Source organism: Scardinius erythrophthalmus (assembly GCF_964197995.2).
Source record: "Scardinius erythrophthalmus genome assembly, contig: HAP1_SCAFFOLD_43, whole genome shotgun sequence".
Lineage (NCBI taxonomy): Eukaryota > Metazoa > Chordata > Actinopteri > Cypriniformes > Leuciscidae > Scardinius > Scardinius erythrophthalmus.
Genome location: NW_028296545.1, coordinates 117,283 through 138,250, shown reverse-complemented (window position 1 = coordinate 138,250; position 20,968 = coordinate 117,283). Strand labels below are relative to the sequence as shown.

Genomic DNA, 20,968 nt, shown 5'->3' with positions numbered 1-20,968 from the left:
GTGTGAGACAAGACTCATAACTTACGTGGTGTTCTTCCTTGTGTGGAATCTGAAGGTCTTAGGACAGAAAATGCATTCTCTAATGGATTGTACAGAAAATATTGAATTAGCATGTGAGAGGTTGTCTTTTGTGTGCAGTGATTGTAGGGATGACAGTGCATGAAACTGGTACACAAGGCTCTTAAGTAATACCTCAATAATGACTGAAATTGACTTTAAAAAATGTACTCTGCATTCTTATGCTTTCGTTTTATGATATACCAGTAAAAATTCTCCTCAAGATAGCAATTAGTCTTCCCGCGATAATCACGATAAAGCCTTTGATGTATTTCTGTTTGAGACCCATTCGCAGCTCATGTGCAGCGTGAAAACAACCGATCATCTCTTCAGTCCTAGTTTATTTATAGCATTAAAAAAACATGAATGATCATGGAGTGTTGTTTTAACCCCAGAAAGACGTCAGTACACTATGTTTTTCAAGTTCAAATCTGCCAACGTTAATCTACTAACTCTTCTGACTGCTTTGTCGGACAAAAATGGCGGATTATGGTTGGTTAGATTGCTGTCAATCAAACTCCCTGCGAAGAGTCAATTGTAAACAATATTCTTTGTTTTATTAATGCTTTTTTTACCTTGAATGTTAGGTGAGTGATCACTCCAAGCATCTTGGGGCTCGTCTGCCTGGGACAAGCTCACTGGAGCTAAGAAAGGTGAAGTTGGTAAGTTGCATTTGCTAACATGACAGTGCATGGAACTGGTACACAAGGCTCTTAAGTAATACCTCAATAATGACTGAAATTGACTTTAAAAAAAAAAAAAATATATATATATATTTACTCTGCATTCTTCCCTGATGTGTAGATGGTCTTGGGTGTTGATTGGGTCTCAGGACAGAGAATGTGTTCTCTAATTAGTTATACAGAAAAAAAATGTTGTATTACTTTGTTTTAGGCTGCGACTCGTTTGCAATGAATGTGTTTTTGATTTCCTCCATATACCAATTAATGCTCCTTTACCTTGAATGGCAGGTGGGTGTTCATGCCAAGGCTCGTCTGCCTGGGAGAAGCTCACTGGTACATCTCGAGCTGAGAAAGGTGAAGTTGGTAAATTTTGTATGTTATTAAAATATTACATGCCAAAATAACAGTTTTAAAAATGTAAACTCACAATTGCTGAAGGATTTTCCTGTTCTACTTTGTGTGAGCAGGGGTCTTACAACAGGACCTGGGGGAAAAAAATAGCACTCAGCAGTTACATACACCTACGTCTAGCAACCATTTAACTGGTTTCATTGTATTCTTACCTTTTGGCTTGATGTTTGCAAGAGGGGCTTTGGGTGCAAGTGGGGCTTTGGGTGCAAGTGGGGCTTTGGGTGCAGGCAGAACTTTTTCTCTATTAATAATTTTCTTTTTTTTGTGGGGGGTATCATGAGGCTCATCATCTGATGTGTATATTTTCTTTCTAAGAGCAAAATCATGGTATTAGATTATTTTACAAAGCAGGATTAGATAAGTAATAACACTGCCCTGTTTGTCAACTAAAAGAAAAAATTGACCCCCCAAAAAATAATTACAGTGTAATGTCCTTCCCCAAACGTTGCTCCAAGCCATTACATTATTACATTTAAGTGTATCTATTCTTAAAGTAAAATATGCTTTGACAACTTACTTGTGAATTCTTTTTCCAGGCATCTCCGTTTCTGAGATGTCAGAAGTGTAGCATGCCTTTTTCCATTTTTTTGCTATGTTGTCAAAAGATGCTGAAAGAAACGAAGTACGTAAATTTAATTCATGCAAGCATTAAGCCATGGGATGTCATGTATTTTACCATCTTTTTTGATAATGTTCATTTACAGTGTAGTTTAACCTGCTTACCTGATTCGTGCAGAATTCTGACCTGATGTTTGGTCCACCCTTTGTCTGGCTGTGGTGCCTCCATCATCCTGACACTCTTCAGCAACCGGTCCAAGTCTCTGAATGGAGGCCACCAGGAGTGGCCATCTGAGTACCAGGACTTTGCTATAGTTCCAGTTGTCCCTTCTCCCACAAACTCCACTATCAGGTACATGTTTTTTTGTTTTTGTTTTTTGTACTGCAACAACCTAGCCCCATGACGTTGAAAGACACTTCTTCAATTTCAGTTGTTCATATGCATGAACATTTTCAATTCAACATTTTTCATGATTCAAATGTACAAGATATCTGTGACAAAACAAAAGCACATGTGTAAAAATAAAATAAAAAAAATAATTATTGTGTGTGTAAAAGAGGCACTGAAACAAAACAACGGTCATAAGGAACTAAGAAAGCTTTCCCCTCAATGTTCTCAAACTTGCAGAAATTGGTTGTTCTTGGGAGGTCATCAACTAGATGAATACCAAGTGCCGAAGATGGAAGGGGATAGTCAAAAAAAAGTTCATGATTGTTGAAGGTACTGTAGGCTACATAAATTTCATCCCTCACTGAAATTATATTTTGCAGCTTTGCAACTTTACCCCCAATGTAAACAAAACTGTTAGCCTGGTCCAGTTTCAGAGTGTAAGAGCATGTTTTTAATTCTCTGTACTGTGAAGCTCCCTGAAAAGATTCGGGTAGAGGGCCAGCTGTATGCAGTTTTCTGAGCATCTTTGGGTTGTTTGTCTTTTTTTCTTTGCTGCAGCTTTGCATCTCGGAGAACCTTCTTACAATTTGGCTTAACGGACATGTAGGTTTTCGCAGGAGTCTCTTCAGCTTGTGCAGGTAATCCTCGAACTTGAAAGCGCTGAAGTTGTCGAGTACGCCATGGTGTTTTGCATCTTCTGCAAGATGTACAAGAGAGTGGACGTTGTAGGACAGGAATTTGGGGCCATATAACTGTCCAAAGTGTGTGACAAAAAGTCGCAGGATATCATTGGCATATTCAATGTGATCTCCAATTAGGCTGTTATTGCTCAGGATGAAAATTCCCACAAAAAACAACAGGAAGTTTTTGTACACCTCTGTGCCAAGGAGATCTTTTAGCATAACAGGGCCTGTGTACAATAAAAACTGTCTGAACTCAGTCGCCTTCCATCGATCTATTTCCCTCAGTGCCCTTGGTTTGCGTGCAAATTCCATGGGAACATTTTTCTGGGCACCAACCAACCTTTCTGTCAGTACAGTGACTTGGAATCCTGACAGCCTGCAAGTGAGAGGACCCAGCCGAAGCCACAAGTGGAGAAGCCGTCTCATGACTCCAAGGCACACAAGGTGCATATAATCTAGGGGGAATCCAGAGACCATGTCCAGGGAGGTTTCTTCCAGAGGTGAGGTTCCATGATGGTGATCTGAATCAGATCTATTTCGGAAACTCTCATTATCTCTAAGAGGCATGTCATTTCTAGGGAAGGTCATCCTGTTCTCCATGTACACGCCATCTTGAATGCACTTTTCGCACCCATGGTAGCCTGTGTGTCCTTTCACGTTTTTCAGAAAAGCCCGTGCAGGTGCGTCACAAACCATTGAGGTAAGCTGTAGTGTTAAACTGACTCCCTCAAATTCAAAACCATTGCCTAATTCTTTTATTTCACAGATGAAGTCTTTGAGATACTCCTCCAGTGAACTAGGTTTACTAGTACCACAAAATAAACCTATTGTCACAGGTTCCTCCTGCACCAGGTTTTGCACAGTTCCAAGAATAGGCCAGAATTGAGTTGTTGAACTCTTGTAGAGAGGCAAACCATCAATGTTCACCTGGAGCTCCAAATTGCTCATGTTCCTCAAAATGTCCATGTTCTTATAGAGTACCCCTGAAATGGATTGAAGAAGGCCAAAATGATAGTACTGGCCACCAGCTATGCTCTGTATTTCAGTTCTGTTGGAACGCACTGTTCCTAACAGTGTCCTGGCATCTTTTGGCAGATTCAAATCACGCTCGCGGAGGATATTGAGTAATGAATTTAGTGCCACATGTGTTATTTTATGTTCTGTTGCCCAGGTGGCCAAGTCATCATTCAGGGAACTTGGAGGCAGTTCAGACTCTGTGTCTGTGTCAGATTCACTGCTATATAGAGCACTTGCCATGGTGACGTATTCAGGCTCATCAATATGGGAAAGACAATCCATAAAATCATCATCGCCATCATCCACGGTGCTGCTTTCGTCACTGTGCATGCTACCATACTCCTTCCTCCATGATGCTGATGATACTGCTTGCATTGACTGCAGTTGTTTGTCAACTTTAGCTTTGGCTTTTCTTCGCAATGTCCAGTACGATTGTTTTTTTGCAAGCCATGGTGCTGAGACATTAACACAAAAAAGTGCATTGTAATAACCTGTCTAAGCCAAATGCAGTGGTTCTCAACTCCAGTCCTAAAATACCCTTTTTTTAGTAAGAATAAAATTGTATGTATCAAGTATTGACCCTAAATGTGTGCGTAGAAATAATATACAAAAGCTTATTAAACGTCTGTGGTCACTTTTTTGTTTATTAATCTGTTTTAATTAGTTACTTTGTGACTAAAATTTAAGTGTCAACATCTCTCTTTAGAAGTAGAGATAAACTCTACAGGAATCGAGCCCTCAAAGAACAGTTGATGAATGTTGGTTGAGGTTTAAGAAAACTGAACTCTGAACAATGTTCAGCCAAAATGTCAAAAGTCAATATATACATTTATTTGATCAAAATACAGTAAAAACAAAATTGTATTTGTTTTTATTTTTTTATTTAAAATAATTGTATGCAAATATCTAAAAATGTTTTTATTCCAGGGATGATGGTGATAATCATTTGATAATAAGAAATGTTACTTGGGCATCAAATCATATTAGAATGATTTTCAAATAATCATGTGACACTGAAGACTGGAGTAATGATGCTGAACATTCAGCTTTGCGTCCCAGGAATAAATACATTTTAAAGTATTTATTTTAATTTGTTATACAATTTTGCCATTTTACTGCATTTTTTATTAAATAAATTGAGTCTTTATAAGACAAACATATTTGTTTTGTTATAGCAAGATATTTTCTTCTTGCTGTCTAAATACATGTATTTAATATTCTTCAATCGAATCTTCAGATGAGAGTATTGTATAGCGCTGCCTTTGTCTCTCGCGAGAAGTGAATTTTCTGTTTCAGGGCATACGATTGGCTGTTCGCTGCTGATGTCACTCTTTCGTGTGTGCGCGCGGCGCGCGCGCGCCTCCAGATCAGGACAGGAGAGGAGTTCGGGAGAGCGTTGATGGTCGAGTGTCATCGTCATCGTCATGAAGGTAATAATCGTGTTTAACACGACATTAACATGCATGTTAACAAATATTGTGTCTTGCATAATGACCATCATATGTGTTTAGTGCTTGTGTAACTTAATTCGTGCACGCTTGTGTTATCGGCCCTCGTGCACACATCGTCCCTACATTGGGCCGCTAATGGCGCTTTTCCACTGCATGGTACGGTATGGCTCACTTAACACAGTTAATTCGGAGGAGTGAAGGAAAACGAGTAAGCGATTTCGGACAGCCGTTGAGTGTGCTAAATAGGAGTGATTGTAACGTTAGACTCGATAACGTCCACTAAGGTTTCGGAAACCAGTGTTAAGTAGAACAGCGCTTCACATTTGTACGTTAACTTTTCTCATCGTCTAACCAGGGGCGTTAATTTTGCTCCTGTTGAGCCATTGTTCTGAAGAATTCAGCTCCGACCACAATTAAACACCTGCACCACCTAAACAAGCTTTTATTAAGTGTGTTGAGGCAAGTTGGAGCTAAACTCTACGGGACAGCGGCCTTCTAGGACCGAGTTTGGACGCCCCGGTCTCAACCAATAAGAACAGCTTTTTTTCCCGCTCCGTGTGTCGTCACTCACAGCTGTTTTGTGAGGAAGGGAAAAAAACGCACCCTAATCTTTTCCGGTATTTGTTTTTAGTGTTTGTATTTGTGATTTATTGTGTCTCTGTGTTATATTAATGTATAATAATTCTTTATAATAAACTTCAATATATCAAAAGGCTGCTTAATTCATACTTACCAACAATTTGACGAACTGACGACGAACTGATGACAAACTACAAACAAACTTAAAGCCGGCTAATAATGAAGGAATGAATAAAACAACAGAAGTAAAAACACGTATAACAAATGAACAGATATAAAATATATACAGTTAATTGCTAATAACAGATTATTATTGTGGGAAAATTGATCAAAATGTTGATGGTACAATAGGCTGAAGAAATATAACGGTCATCTGATGCAAATTACAATGGTCATCGTATATATATAGCCTAAGGTCACGTGACATTCATTCATTTTATTTTTATTTATTTATTTATTCTGAGCTACACACAGAAAATCCAATGTGCTCATGATTAGAGTGTTTATTAATTTTGCTACATTTTAATGTATTGCTTAGTAGAGAATTAAATTGTTTTATTTTTGTCCTTGCTTATAGATGAGGTTGATAGAAGTTAGCCACTTTCGTTCCAACAGAGGATGAAATGTCAAAAATAACAATGCATATCGAATCTGCACCCAAGTATCGTGATATTTTCGAATCGGGATATGTAGTTATTATATTATATCTAGCAGTTATTAATTGTTACTAGTGTAACATTTTATTCAACAACCAATCCTGAAAAACATAATTTAATGATATATAATATGATTAATTTAATTTAATTTATGGAAGAATTAAGCCATTTAAAGTCATGTACTAGTGACTTTACCTTTTGTTTTAATACTGTTTATTTACAGTGTATTTTATTCTGCTTACCTGGTTCAGAACTGCAGAACTCCTGTCCTGATTGGCTGTGTCACCTCCATCGGCGACTGGTCTTTGTATGGAGCCACCGTGAGAGGCCAACATTTTGCTATAGATCTTGTCTCTTCTCCCACAAACTCCACTATCTGGTACTATCAGGTACTTTATTTTAATTTTATTTTTTTGCATTCATTGAATGCTACCGCGACAAAGCACGTACGCGACAAATGACGTCAGAAAAGCGTCAGTACATTATAATCGGTTATGGTCTATTATGCCTCGTTGCCTGTCTGACAAATACACAAATTAAATGTTAAACTATTGCATACTACTTGTATACTATTGTAACTACACTCCAGTCAGCTCACAGAAATGTGAATGAGATAAAAATTACTACACAGGCTCTCACATTGGGGCTTGTGGATTACCAGGTAAAAATAGAAAATGTTAACAAAATGAGTATATATGTGTTATTTATGGAACATATATATGGTTTAATTATAATATATTATAATAAGCATTTGCTATTGACAATTCTCTTTAAATTCAACATATATAATTATATACAACTATTATATTAAATGTTTGGAATTGAACTGTGTTATGCTTGTTCAGAGATTATTTGTATAGTTATCTTAAATACATAGAACACTATTATAACTCCTCTATCTCTCCCTAGTTTTACTTACTCGCTTAACCTTGTACCTCATGCTGGCCCTTACAATACCGGCAAGTAAACCAGCATCTAAGCTGCACTGTTCATGTCCAGATTTATAGTTGTTCTCTCTTCGATCTATGGTTTTTCTATCGTCTAAGAAAAAGGACATGGAAATTGATACGGCCATATAACGTTAGTGCTTCTGAGATGGTTAAAGCGCGTTTTTCCCCCCTGGCGAATTAGCAAATTAGCAAATGGTATGCAAACATACAATCAAACATAATACAGTGAAAGATAATCTTTCAAGTTTATTTGCGGCACAATGATCAGGCATAATAATCGTAATCACAAAGAAAATAATATTAAGGTTTATATAAACTAACAAAATAATAAACGAATAAATAAAACATAAACAAAAGATTTAAAAAATCTCAGAGAGGCACGCATAAACAAAATTAGTTTCTAACATTTTTTGAAAAACAGAATGGGCAATATTTCTCATGAAAAATTGGATAAGTGTTCATACCATAGACAGTAAAAATAGGTTCATACCATAGACTGTAAAAATAGGTTCATACACAGCGCAGATCATAATGAGCGAGCGAGTGAGTTTGAGGAAGCTTGATGATGACGTTGATCCGCGACCATGGTGTGCTGTAGTCCGTTGATAGCCTACCGTTAGCATTTTATATCCGACGGCTTTATTTAGGCTTCAAAATGTATACATTTTGGATCAACTTGTAAAGATTATCTTGATAGACAAAACGTGTAAGGGTCACAACTCTTTGTTGAACACAGATCTTATTTTTTGCGATTTTCCAAAAGTCTATGGGGAAAATGCATTGCTTTTTGATCGAGGGAACCCATGCGCCGCTAACTTCCGGGTTGGCCTACAAAGTGACGTCATTACTTCGGCACTCTATAGATGAGGTTGATAGAAGTTAGCCACTTTTGTTCCAACAGAGGATGAAATGTGTCAAATCACAATGCATATCGCATCTGCACCCAAGTATCATGATAGTATTGAATCGGGAGTTGTAGTTATTATATTATATCTAGTAGTTATTACTTGTTACTAGCATAACATTTTATTCAACAACCAATCCTGAAAAACAATTTAATGATATATAATATGACAATTTAATTTATGGAAGAATTAAGCCATGGAAGGTCATGTACTAGTGATTTTACTTTTTGTTTTAATACTGTTTATTTACAGTGTATTTTATTCTGCTTACCTGACTCAGAACTGCAGAACTCCAGTCCTGATTGGCTGTGGCACCTCCATCGGCGACTGATCTTTGTATGGAACCGCCGTGAGAGGCCATCATTTTGCTATAGATCTAGTCTCTTCTCCCACAAACTCCACTATCAGGTACTTTATTTTAATTTGATTTTTTTTGTTGCAGTAATGATGTATTTAATCTACAGATTTTCACAATCAACAACACCTCTTGCAGTTCAAAATGCTTCTGCTACGTCATACACTTCGTCAGTTACGCTTTCAAATTTAATACGCAAGGCAGTCTGTCAGAAGATAGTTTTACTTTATAAAGAATTAAAAATGGGTATTTTTATTACAAAATCCCATCGATTCACTTCAGAAGGCCTTTATTAACCCCTGGAGCCGTGTGGAGCACTTTTATAACGGATGGATGTGCTTCTGTTTGTTTCAGTTGGCCCCCCATTGACTACCATTATAAAGCTTGGAAGAACCAGAATAAATTAAAATAACTCTGATTATATTCTGTAACGGTCACTTTTTAAGGGCGTAAAGCTTGTTTATGCCCTTAAGAAAAGGAAAATCTGTCAAATAATTTTTTTGTTTTAAAGAAATGTTCATTTAAAAGCAGCGCTCACTACGCTTGTGGACTTGCGCATATTCTGAATAATTAGTAACATACAAAGCCGCTCTTATACACAACAAAATAATAAAGAGTTATGACTTGAAATGTTTGCTGTATACCACAATCAAAAACAGCTTATACAAAAAAAAGTGAATGAACATCTGCAGAGAGCACAGTCAAAATGTAACTTGATTTTGATTAATATGCGAGAGGGAGAGAGAGAGCAAGACAGCGCTCGTGTTGTTTGAAGACGGTGAAGGTGAGTGCGCGCGCGGCCGGGGCTGACAGGACTTAAAAACACATGCAAATGATAAACTTTCACTCTATGATGGTTAAAGCCGAACTCGGCAACTCTAGCGAACTCTAGTCACTTCTTCGCTGATTTTCCCTTTTGTTGTCGCATGTTTTCCCCACGAGCTCCCCCTACAGCTGTGGGGGGGCGTATATTTCACAACACAGTCGTAAAAAACTCACTTGCGGCGGCCTCCTCCCCCTCTCTACCGCTGCTCATGTGCGTTTGTTTTGATCGGAGCAAGCCAACTGTATCGCGTGGAGCTATGTCTACCGAGGTGGGTAATCTGGTAATATGCATGAGACTGTCTGAATACTGGCAGAGTAATTCACAGTTTTGTTGTAAAAAGACACATTATGCAGAAGTATAATTTGCTGTTATGTGTGTTTGTCAGAACCTACAGTAGCTGTGTGACGCGCGTTCGCTGCGGGCGTATCGTGACAAGCTGGACGCGCTCAGACAGAAGACCGTTAAAATCAATTCCCTATTTTCGTTTTCGGAACTTGTTGGTTGGTCCGATCGATTGTGCAAGCGATTTTCGACCGTAAAGTGACAGCCCTACTTCAGATGCGCCCTAAAAAAAGTTAAACATGACAGTAGGAGGTTAACACATTATATTATGTTTTATTTATAATTAATTCGAATGTGTTTAACAAAAACATTTAATGTAAGAAATGTCTTTGGCTCATGGCAGCATAAAACAAAACAAAACAAAAAAAACATAAAAAAACGAAACGATGTGACAGCAACGGGCAGAACACAAGTTACCGCTAAAATCCATCGAGCATATGAACTTGTTGCCCGAAACACATCAACAAGAAAGAATGAAGGCTACCCTGTAAAACAACTGCAATCATGTGATAGAAAATTACTCTATTCATCACTATCATCATCCCCGCGATCCTCAATTACAAGTTCATTGGCGAATTCCTCCTCCACGTCGCTCTCCTCCACTTCTCCCTCTCCAGCCTCCGCTAACTCTGCCTGCCTTGCTTGCACTAACAGCTCCCGCCCAGATGCGCAGGGCTCTCCCTCTTTGAAACAATGGATAAAGGTGATCCTTGCTTCCATCAGAAGCTACTGTCAGGCCTAGGGATGTTAACCGATGACCGTTTGACCGATGGTTGACCGTATCAGCGTTAACCGGTCAAAGTTGTCGGTAGTCGGTTAAAAAAAAAAAAAGTGATCTCTAAATTAGGCTATTATAGACAGTGGACTTTACAGTTAGCCATCTCATTCCAAGATCTTTTTGTGTGAAGTGAACAAATCCCTCACACTCAATGTTTCATAACTCGCCTGTTTGTAGGCTACTTAATAAACCAATAAAAACATTTGGCGCGAGGTCACAGAGTTTGGGTTCGCGGCGCGCGCTCACAAGGTTAAAACACTCGAGGTTAGAGCCAGGGCAGACGACAGGATGAAGCGTGCAAAGAAGTGTGTGGGACCATTTCACCAAAAAGAATGACACAGATGTAAGTTGCAACTTGTGCGATACAGTGCTTAAATAGCCTACAGTAGTAACACATAATCTATGATGTAACGTTAGGCTATCACCTTAAAACGCGACACCCGCAAGCCTCCTCGGGTGAGAAAGGTAGCCAAAGCGGGAGGCAGAGCGGCAGAGAGATGCGACAGAGTTGCGAAATTGCAGGCACGATATTGTACAATATTGGGAAAATATTAGATATTGCGAAAAAATTTGCCTACATTTCGATATTTTTTCCCCCAACGATATAGCTAGCCTATTGCGAGCCATGATCCATCCAGGCTAAAGTCAATAATTACCATTCCATGTCATGATATTAATAATTTCACTAATACGCAAGCTTCATTACAAGTGACAAAAAGGTCACTTATTATTTTATTCCAAAATTAGAACATGTTTCTGTCAGAATTCGGTGAACGTTCTACGCAATCCACCGTGGCGGCGCTCTTAACAGATGTTTGTTTGTTCATTCCTCAAAATAAGTAAAAAAAAAAAATCTTATTCTCTCTCTCTCTCTGTTTTCAGTGACACGTTCATGTAAACGGCACCTAAAAGCTGTCACAAAGAACCAGCAAAAAATGATTATGAATATGTAAAATATTGCGATGAGACATTTATCTATTAATAAACTGTGTCGGCTGCAAAGTTGAAATCTGACTCGCGATCTTCGCAGTTAGTGAGTAGCCTAGTTTATTTTGTTTTGAATGGTTCTGTTTAAAAGTAGAGATTTCTGTAGCCTAGATAATAGATATATTTCTATTTTTTTTTAGGTGTGTGAGACGAGTAAGCTACCTTATACGTTGAGTTTCGGTTCATGGATGATAGCTTAAAGTTAGCTCCAGTTCGCCTCCATGTCGTGATATCTATCTGATATTTACTTTTTTTATTAAATCGAGAAAATTGGATAATAAAACGCTGATTAAAATTAAGATACAATTAATACAAAACGAAATTCGTTTTAAAGAAAGGCTTTGTGCTTTCTGTTTGAAGTCTCTGTGAAAGTTTTAAAGCAGTCTTTTAGTGCCGCTTTCATAACGGTCGCATCCGTAATGGAGAACTGTCACGTTGCCTAACATTGTTTTTTTCCTCATAAATGCGAACACGAAAAATAAAAGACAAAACAAAAAGACATGTTGAAAGACATTTCAACTTTTGAAAAAAGACAAGCATCCACAACTTTATAACACTCCAGTCAACATCCTCCTTTTTGTAGACGAAATAGTCCCAAATAGCTGATTTTGACTTTATTTTAAGTACGAAAAATCACTCTCTTAATATACCATGGGTGCTACTACCCTTCACATCGCATGTTCTGGCGAAGTGACTATTGCTCATGCGCACAGACCTATATTTTAAACTAATCGGTTAACCGGTTTCAACCGGCGAATGAGGCTCGGTGGTCGGTCAAGAAAATGTTTAGTTTTCACCATCCCTAGTCAGGCCACATGGATAACATCCCGAAGTTAATGAAATATATTATCTCCTCTTTCTCCCTCACACACACGCGCGTGAATAGTGATGAGTCGTTCATGAACGGTTGCGTCTGTCACGTGAAATCTAATCAAAACATAGAACAGACGATCTGATGGGTTTTAGAAGATCAAATACAACCCGATACAAAAAAAAACAGACCAGGCCTCTATTTGAGACCGGCCTTTATTTACCCAAACCTGTCCTCACATCAAGCGTTTAAAAGAGACAGGCGTCTATTTGGGACTCGGCTATTATTTGAAGTTTTACGGTATCACAGCGGACATTCAAATGGATTCTCACTCACTTTCTCAATCCCTCACAATAATTGACTCTAGCTTCAATATCAATGAACAATATCAATGAGATCAAACATGTTTAAGTTGCTAAGAGTGGTTGCTAGGGGTGTTGTGTACTAGTGATACATAGTAGGGCTGTGTTGAAAAAATCGATTCACCGATTCTGAATCGATTTTCATATTAATTTCTAAAGATCGATCCGTAACTCAGAGGATCGATTTTCCCCGTGAACTTTAACTTGCCGCGTCATTGAATTCACGCATGCGCGCGAGGTGGAAGGACATTAAAACAACGTCAGTAACGTTAAGCAAGCGGTTGCTTTGAAAACTCCAGAAACGCTCAAAGCTGCGATCTGGCACCATTTCGGGTTCAGAAGCAATGCAGAGAACGAGCTTGACAAAAGCAAAGGTTTTCTAAAGGTTTTGTAAGTTCAAATTTTATTTACATTCTGTGTAGAGATGCGCGGTTGGCGGTTACAGCCGCGGACTCCGTGGATAAACCGTGGATCGGGCGGATGACGTGACGAAAAATTATATTTTAATTAAATTCGGATGGGTGGCGGGCGGTTAACCAATCAAATAAAAAATATATGCATACATTAAGTGGATGGCGGGCGGGTGCGGTTTTGAAAATTGGTCAAAAACGTTGGTGCGGACGGATGAGTTTTGTTTTGTGATGCGGTTGAAATAATAGGCTAGCCCATCTGCGCATCTCTACTGTGTAATGTTGTCTGTTTACTGTGAAGCCAGTAACCAACAATCTGTTTACATTTGCTCTGGCTTAGAACAAATGTGTTCTAAATGTTGATAATTAAAATAAAAAAATAAAGGTGCATTTGCATCTGAACTGTAGCAGCTTTTTGGAAAATTCTTAATGTCATTTTTAATAATACATCAGGTTCGCGTCTAAATAATCGGTCTACTGCTGCTGATATACCTCTGCGTCCTCGGTCGTCTACACTAGTGCAAGTTTGTGAAAGCAGTTGCATCAACACTCTGGAAGGGGGATTGTTCTTTACAACCACCAATACTCCATTAATTTGCAGTTGAATGTCTATAATAATAGTATCAATATGTTGCATAACTACAGTCCTGTAATTCAGGTAACAGCAGGAAAAAATGCTTTTTTCAAAAACCATTATCTAAATCTCGAAGATCGGATCGGATCGGATCGAATCGGATCGAATCGAATAATGATAATCGATTCAAGATCTTGAGAATCGGAATCGAATCGATTCTTGAAATTTGAATCGAAACCCAGCCCTAATACATAGAACCGTTGGGCAGGCTTGGGAGGGTTACTTTAAAAATGTATTCCGTTACAGTTACAAATTACTTCATTAAAAAAGTATTCAGTAACGTAATCCAAGTACTATAATATGAAAGTAATGTAACTGATTACTTTTGGATTATTTCAAGGTCACGTATATAAATAAAGTCAAGAAGAAATATTTAAAAAAAAAAAATAAATAAAAACTTTTATTTACTAACACAGGCCTGAATATATATTTATGTAAAGGGCTATACAGACATCTAGTGGCTAATGTATGGTATTACATATTATTTTGTTTTATTTGTAACTCATTTTTAACTAAAAAATAAAAACACAACATTTAAAATTTTTACACAATCTACATATTAGTTTATTTAAAATAGGCCTTCATGTTGACTACAGCCGTGATCTTTCTTAATTTGCCTGACTGAACTTGAGGCGTTGGCAGTGGGAGTTCCCCTACTATACCTAGACAGCGAACATCCCGTCACGCGAGAAAAGATTAAGAAAGGACATTTTGAGTACTAAAAAAGCTATTCTCCTAATTTCTAAAAAAAATAGCAGCGCAATTTACATGAATTAAAAGCGATTTTACCCGCAGGCAGCGTCGTTTCTACTAGCAGCAGTGATTCAATCTGCGTCTGAGGAGATTGTAGAAGGCTGTTATTTACGCATGCACCAGCGCGTGGCACACGTGAGTCATTACTGGCAACAGAACCAGGAACTACTGTATAATCAAGCAGCGCTTAATATAGTGTTATTATGCCAAAATACTTATTTATTTAGTTTTAAACGAAACCATTGTAATCCTGAAAGTATTCCCCCTTTTTTCAAAATGTAACTATAATCTGATTACTACGTTTTTTGACGTAACTGTAACGAATTACAGTTACTGGATTTTTGTATCCTGATTACATAACGGCGTTACATGTATTCCGTTACTCCCCAACCCTGCCGTTGGGTGAAGTGGTCATGGTCGTGTGTTATTGTGACTAAAACAGCTATTGATCAATCAGAATCAAGGATTGGAACTAACTTTTATAAATTGCAGGCCAAACCTTGGGTGAGGACCTTCCTACACTTTCAACATGTATAAACAAGTTGTAAAGCAGAAGCCAGTTTAACCCAATAATATTAACAAAAGTAAGAAAAAACTGGTATGATTCATAGGTAGGCTCTGTTTTATAATTTTGAGTGCTTGCTGGATGAACAAGTAAGCAAAGTCAAGCATGTACTCTATTTGTTACCATCACCTATAATTATAGCGACGGTGAATAAGGTGTCAAAGATGGCGACATACATACAACTAAAAAAATGTATCACAATAGCTGGGTTTCAGTCACGTGATTATTATGACGCGCGAAGGCGGGGCGATATCAGATGGAGGGCAGGAAGTAAACACGGAGAATACGTCTATGGAGGAAACAGTTGCGGAGTGTCCGTATTGTACATTTATCCGATTTTTTTTGACCGTCTGTTTACACGTTCTTTCAACTCTGACCCATATCCGATTCATGTGTTTACACTTGCCATACTATCTGAAACATTGCGCATGCTTAAAGGGTTAAATTCTCTTGCACAGATGGACGAACGTTAATTATGCTTGATCCTAGCTCTGCGATATATGCGAAGTTCGCCAAACATCGTTATGATTATGAGGCGGAGGAGGACGAAAAGTGCCATCATTGCACATATGCTTCAGTTATTGTGTGTGAGAGAGATCTCAGGACTGGTGGGAGCATATTGTGTTTAAATATTGCCTTTAACCGCGGAGACGTTGCCTAATGCCTCAGAAAATCCGATCTGCCTGTTTACATGACAGTCGCATTGGCACATATCCACATATTTATTTTCCACATATGAATGAGGCCTGAAACGGATCTCAAAATATCCGAATGCATGCGTTTTTTTTTTCCTTTTTACAGTGTCATAGAACACATTGGACCTGTGTCACAAATGAGCAAAAAATCGGAATTGGGTCACATTTCACTAACAGTGTAAACGAGGCCTAAATAAATGAGCATTTAACGACAACCTAATGCTATTTAACACAGACACAAAAACACGTTGGCTAGCTAAAATACCTCCGACGAAGTGGTCGCTGCAGACACGGGCATTAACAGACTCTGCTCCTCCCGACCGCAGACCTAACTTACGTTAAAAATCCACTTTTTACGGCGTTGTTCTGTGAGCTTTTTACATTTCTCACATGTATGAGTGACAATCTTCGGTACTCTATAAAAACCCTTTCCCTTTTGTCGATTAGAACGAATGGAGCAGCCGTAAAATACACAATACATTGGCATTTTATCAGACGGCAGATCCTCAGTTATTTCACTTCCTGCCCTCCATTTGAATTTTGCGCTCTCGCGATGCAGCAGCGTGACGTCACGTGAAACCAACCTATTGACGCGATGAGTCCAATCAAAGCGTGACTTCATCTGTCAAATTTGAACTAGCAGCAGCTTTTATGACTGGAGAAGCTAGGATTATTTGAGTCAGGCATAGATCACAAAACTGACAGGAGCAGAGAAAGTGCTTCTAATAACCAAGCATGTAGTTTATCATGGTTAGCCGTCAGATACTTTGACAGATGCGTATGGACTTGAGACGCGTTTCTCCAGTGTATAACTTGCATTTGATGGTTGTGTGTTGATGGGAATGCAGTAATTCTGACTAAAACATTGCCTCCCTCTCTAGTTTTGCTAAAATATTTATATGAAATGTAGGTTTAATATTGTACATGTATTTATGAGCCGTAACTGTAAACGGGTTATACATGTAATTACCACAATTGTTACATGTAATTCAATGGCTATGCTCATTTACTTCTTTCAGACGAGTGAATATGTGCAACACCGTGTCCTAACCAGACTATTTCTGCGACGTCACCGCTGGAACAGAAAGTATGATGATGTCAGGTATAGTACTGTAAATGTGCATTATTTAATGTTAAAAGAGTATGCAAGTTTGAAAATCATTTTGTTTGTCTTTTATAGCCGTACTGAAAGCAACTCAACTGTAAACAAAAAAAGTAAACAAGAACGTTCAAACTGTTTGTTAACAGACAATTGTTTCAGTAACTATGTATTTTTAATAATGTTAAAAAAAGGTGTAATATTAATGGATTTGTGTAATTATCCATTTAGTTGAGTGCTTGGAGCTTGCTGAGTGCGCGCTCTTCTGATTAGCTGTGATTTTTCCCACTGTGACAAATTTTTGTCGCTAGAATCTTAGCGTATCTGGTTAGGACACAGTGCTGCTCCTACCAGTTAACATTTGATCTCAGCAGTACTGGTAAATGAGCAAAACAAAGTGTTTTTTTTTTTTTTAAAGGTGCTCAAAGTGATGTTGGGTGACGTCACTTCTTGTTGACGCTGAAAGTTGTCAAACAAAACGGAGGCTAGCTAGACCCTCCCTCCTCCTCATCCGCACACTAATCCCCCAAATCCTCTTTGTTGGTTATTGGCTTGTATAGATATAAACACTAGATGTCGCCTTGTATACGGCAGTTCATTGGAACGAATGCGTCAATAGAGCCGCCATCTTGGAACAGGGTAGCCCCTCCTCTTTAATGCATACGCGTCAATGTAGGCAAAGGTCTAACGGAAATAAAATCACCATAAATCGTCATGAATGCGATTTTCTAGTTTTTATGGTTCGTTCTAACGATAAGACATGTATTTATCATTGAGTCCAGAGGAAATTTAAAGTTTTGATATTAAGATAATTACTTCTTTTTCAAAATATAATGCATAGAGTAGGCAGGCCTAAGTTTATTAGTCACATTCTTCCACTTGAGTAAACTTAGAATAAACTATTGCTATATAATACATATATAAATGAGCAAAACTTGGCCACTAAATATTTAATATTCAATTATTTTAATGATCACAATTAAATTTTTAATTTTATTCAATTGAACAAGCGCAACATTCAGCATTCAATCAAATATTCTAAATGTTTTATTAATGTTTATTAAATGTTTTATTAAGAATAATGTTATTTCAACATAATATCTCGTTATTTCGACATATGTGTGCGTGCAAAAAAGCAAGAAGTGCATTTGTAAATCCGGTGACACGTGCATTGATTTTTATTAATAAACTTCTGACAGTGTCGACTCGGCTGCAGAGATGAAGTTGACGATCGCCACCTCTGGAGTAAACGCGCCTATAGAGAGAAATGCACATTATGAATTAAATAATCAGAGAGTAGCCTAGCTTTTTTCTTTCGTTTTTAAATTATTTCGTTTAAAGACTATTTAAGCTTTGTGTATTTGATGTATTTCTCATGTCTGTGTGAGGCATAGGCTGAGTTTCGTTAAGTTAGGATGAGATACGCTCCAGTAAACGTGCAATAATAGGGCTGTAACGATACACCAAACCCACGATACGGTTCGTATCACGATTTTTGACCCACGATTCGGTTCGGATGATTATTTGGGGGGGTGGGGGGGTGGGGGGGGGGATGATTTTTATTAAAACAATATTTTTTATTAAATAACATTTGTAAAACCTTTACAAACTGAACACCAAAGAACAAGATTAACTATGCAAATTATTAACAATATAAATAGCATAAAAAATAAATAAATAGCCAAAGCTATAACACTTCTGTTTTCTTTGTAACAAAATACTGTTGAAAAACAAACAGAACTAAACTCCATTGTGGTGATGATTCGAGCATGTTGAAAATTCTCCTTCAATCAAGTTCTCTTACACAAAGTAGGCTAAATTAAATGGCTACTGTTTCACACTGTGGTAACTGAGGCTTACTGCCTGTGCTGCAAACCACCAATCAAACCTTCCAAGTTGAGGTAAATTGTGTTTTTTCTTGCTTTTCCCCAGTCTTAAAGTGAAAAAGATAGTATTTAATTAAATACATTTATGGTGAGATACTACATTTTATTTAATTAATCGCATTTATTGTCGAGCTGTTTTCATTTTGACCACGAACCATGCGCTGTCACTTTAATTCAGCGCGTGCAGCACAAAAGAATTACTCGTTGCGGAAACGATCGCTGCACTGTGCTGTATACGCACGGCAACTGGAACGGATCGACGGACGGCAACCGCGTGCAGTGTGAAAGCTCTAACCTGTTAACTTGGGTAGGCTACGGAAAAAATATGCACCGCATACGCACTGCAAATGGAGTATGTGTGAAACGGCCGTACTCTGAGAGTTGGAAGGGGTGTGTCGCGATTTTGCCTTCTCACACCGCGAAACAGGATCGTGGATCCGAGTGTCGCGATTTCGATTTCATATCGCGTATCGTTACAGCCCTATGCAATAAGTAAGTGACCGCGCGGACGCCTCCATGATTATATCAACAGGCAATTTGTTGATGAATAAAATTTATTAAAATTAAGATACAATTTATACAAAAAGAAATTCACTTTAAAGAAAAGCTTTAAACAGTTGACATTTTCACAAATTTCAGTGTCCTTCCACACCTCCATCCCCAGTTTGCAAGGAAAAGAAACAAGCCCTTGAGCCCACTGTAGCCGTGTGCAAAACTCACATAAGATTTGCGGAATTCTATGTATAATAATCATGGATGTACTGTTTGAAGATTGACAGGGAGAGGATCAGCATACTATTAGGACTGTACTTACAGGTTAAGCACCACACTGTTTTTTTTTTTTTTTTTTTTTTTTTTTTTCATTAAAAGGTTTGAGTACAATCGGTAAAAAAAAAAAAATCAAAAGTTAGGAACAACACAGCACATCACAGCCAAAAGTGGGTATTGAGGATCAACTCCTGCATATTGTACATTTTAAACACAAGGGTTATTTCAAATAATATCTAAAGAGTACAGCACATTCACAGTTCATTAGCTGTGCGAGAATCACAGTTCATTTTCTTCCTCCAAGCAGAGAAATGTACACTTAACTTATAAAAAAACAACTTGACTACTACCATCCACAGAGTAAATGTAATACCATGCTGTCTGGTTTAAATTTTGTTCGTGTGAACATCCATACGCAGCACAAAAGTCCGGTATCATCCATGAATTCGAAGTACAGGCGGAGATAGCAGCGTTACCTAGCTACTTCCTATGGCAAGACCCCTGTTCTAAGATGGCGGCGGTTTTGACGCATGTTTAGAACCCCAAGGCGATATCTAGTGTTTATATCTATGATTGGCTGGAACATTTTGTTGGTTTCGCGGTGCAGGGGAGCCCAGTTTGTTTTTGTTGCTGTTTGTGGAACCTGGACTGTCTACAGAGACGGCGTTTCTTTACAGTTTTCAGGGGACAGGCAGCTAGCGGATGGTGAGAAGATGCTTGCTGTATGTGACAAATGTTTTGGCCTAAAAAATGTGACATCGCTTAGAGCACCTTAAATTTTGAAATTAAATACTGTGAGAATCATGTTCAATCTGATTTCAATTCCACAGCTGTTTAGTATCTATTAAGGAGGTTGTTGACAGTATTGTGTTCATGTTTCTACCAATGTTGTTTGTGAGAAATAAGTATTTTAACCCACAGTAACTTTCCTTATAGAATGCTCTAACATCTTTTTCATTTTCTTTTCTCTATCAAACAGCTCAGGAGATAGTTGATCCTCAGATGCACAGATCTACCTCTAGTCCACCTTCATTCCCACACCCACCTGGCCATCAATGTTTCATTAAATAATAAATATGCAATAAAATAATAAATATGCAGTCCATAGCCAGTGTCTGCCATGCACAATCTGTTCCTTGTTCATTGCAAATGTTTTAGATTGTTCTATTAAAGCTCATTATAATCTGAGAACGGTATTATGGCAGCTGCAACACTTCCTAGGGAAGGGATCTTTCGTGTAGGTGTTCTGGCAGAACTCGTCCAGCAGGAGTAAGTTGTGGGTCATATCGCTCCAAGATCCTCCAATCAGCACCAGCTCATCAGCACAAGCCAGACTTTGTGACTATATTCACCTTT

The 20,968-nt window shown here is 38.1% G+C and overlaps 1 protein-coding gene across 3 annotated transcripts; it reads left to right on the top strand.

Annotated features, from left to right (window-relative positions):
* Positions 1-5,071: 5,071 nt before the first annotated feature.
* LOC308686209 (uncharacterized protein) lies at positions 5,072-20,742 on the top strand. 3 transcript variants are annotated; one of them, XM_081394575.1, is made up of 5 exons: positions 5,072-5,230; positions 6,710-6,875; positions 8,622-8,749; positions 16,879-16,961; positions 20,592-20,738. In XM_081394575.1, exons 1-5 carry the CDS (start codon positions 5,225-5,227, stop codon positions 20,605-20,607), a joined length of 399 nt encoding a protein of 132 aa, XP_081250701.1. In that variant the 5' UTR covers positions 5,072-5,224; the 3' UTR covers positions 20,608-20,738. The 3 variants fall into 3 exon arrangements, with proteins under 3 accessions (XP_081250701.1, XP_081250703.1, XP_081250702.1); XM_081394577.1 differs by having other exon boundaries at positions 5,103-5,230; positions 6,738-6,875; positions 20,592-20,742; XM_081394576.1 differs by having other exon boundaries at positions 5,140-5,230; positions 6,738-6,875; positions 8,594-8,749; positions 20,592-20,742.
* Positions 20,743-20,968: the final 226 nt, after the last annotated feature.

Bases quoted from the DNA above. Each gene is read 5' to 3' on its own strand.
- LOC308686209 (XM_081394576.1), top strand. The intron at 6,876-8,593 runs GTACTTTATTTT...GTTTATTTACAG, and splicing joins CCACTATCTGGTACTATCAG to TGTATTTTATTCTGCTTACC. The intron at 8,750-16,878 runs GTACTTTATTTT...TACTTCTTTCAG, and splicing joins CCCACAAACTCCACTATCAG to ACGAGTGAATATGTGCAACA.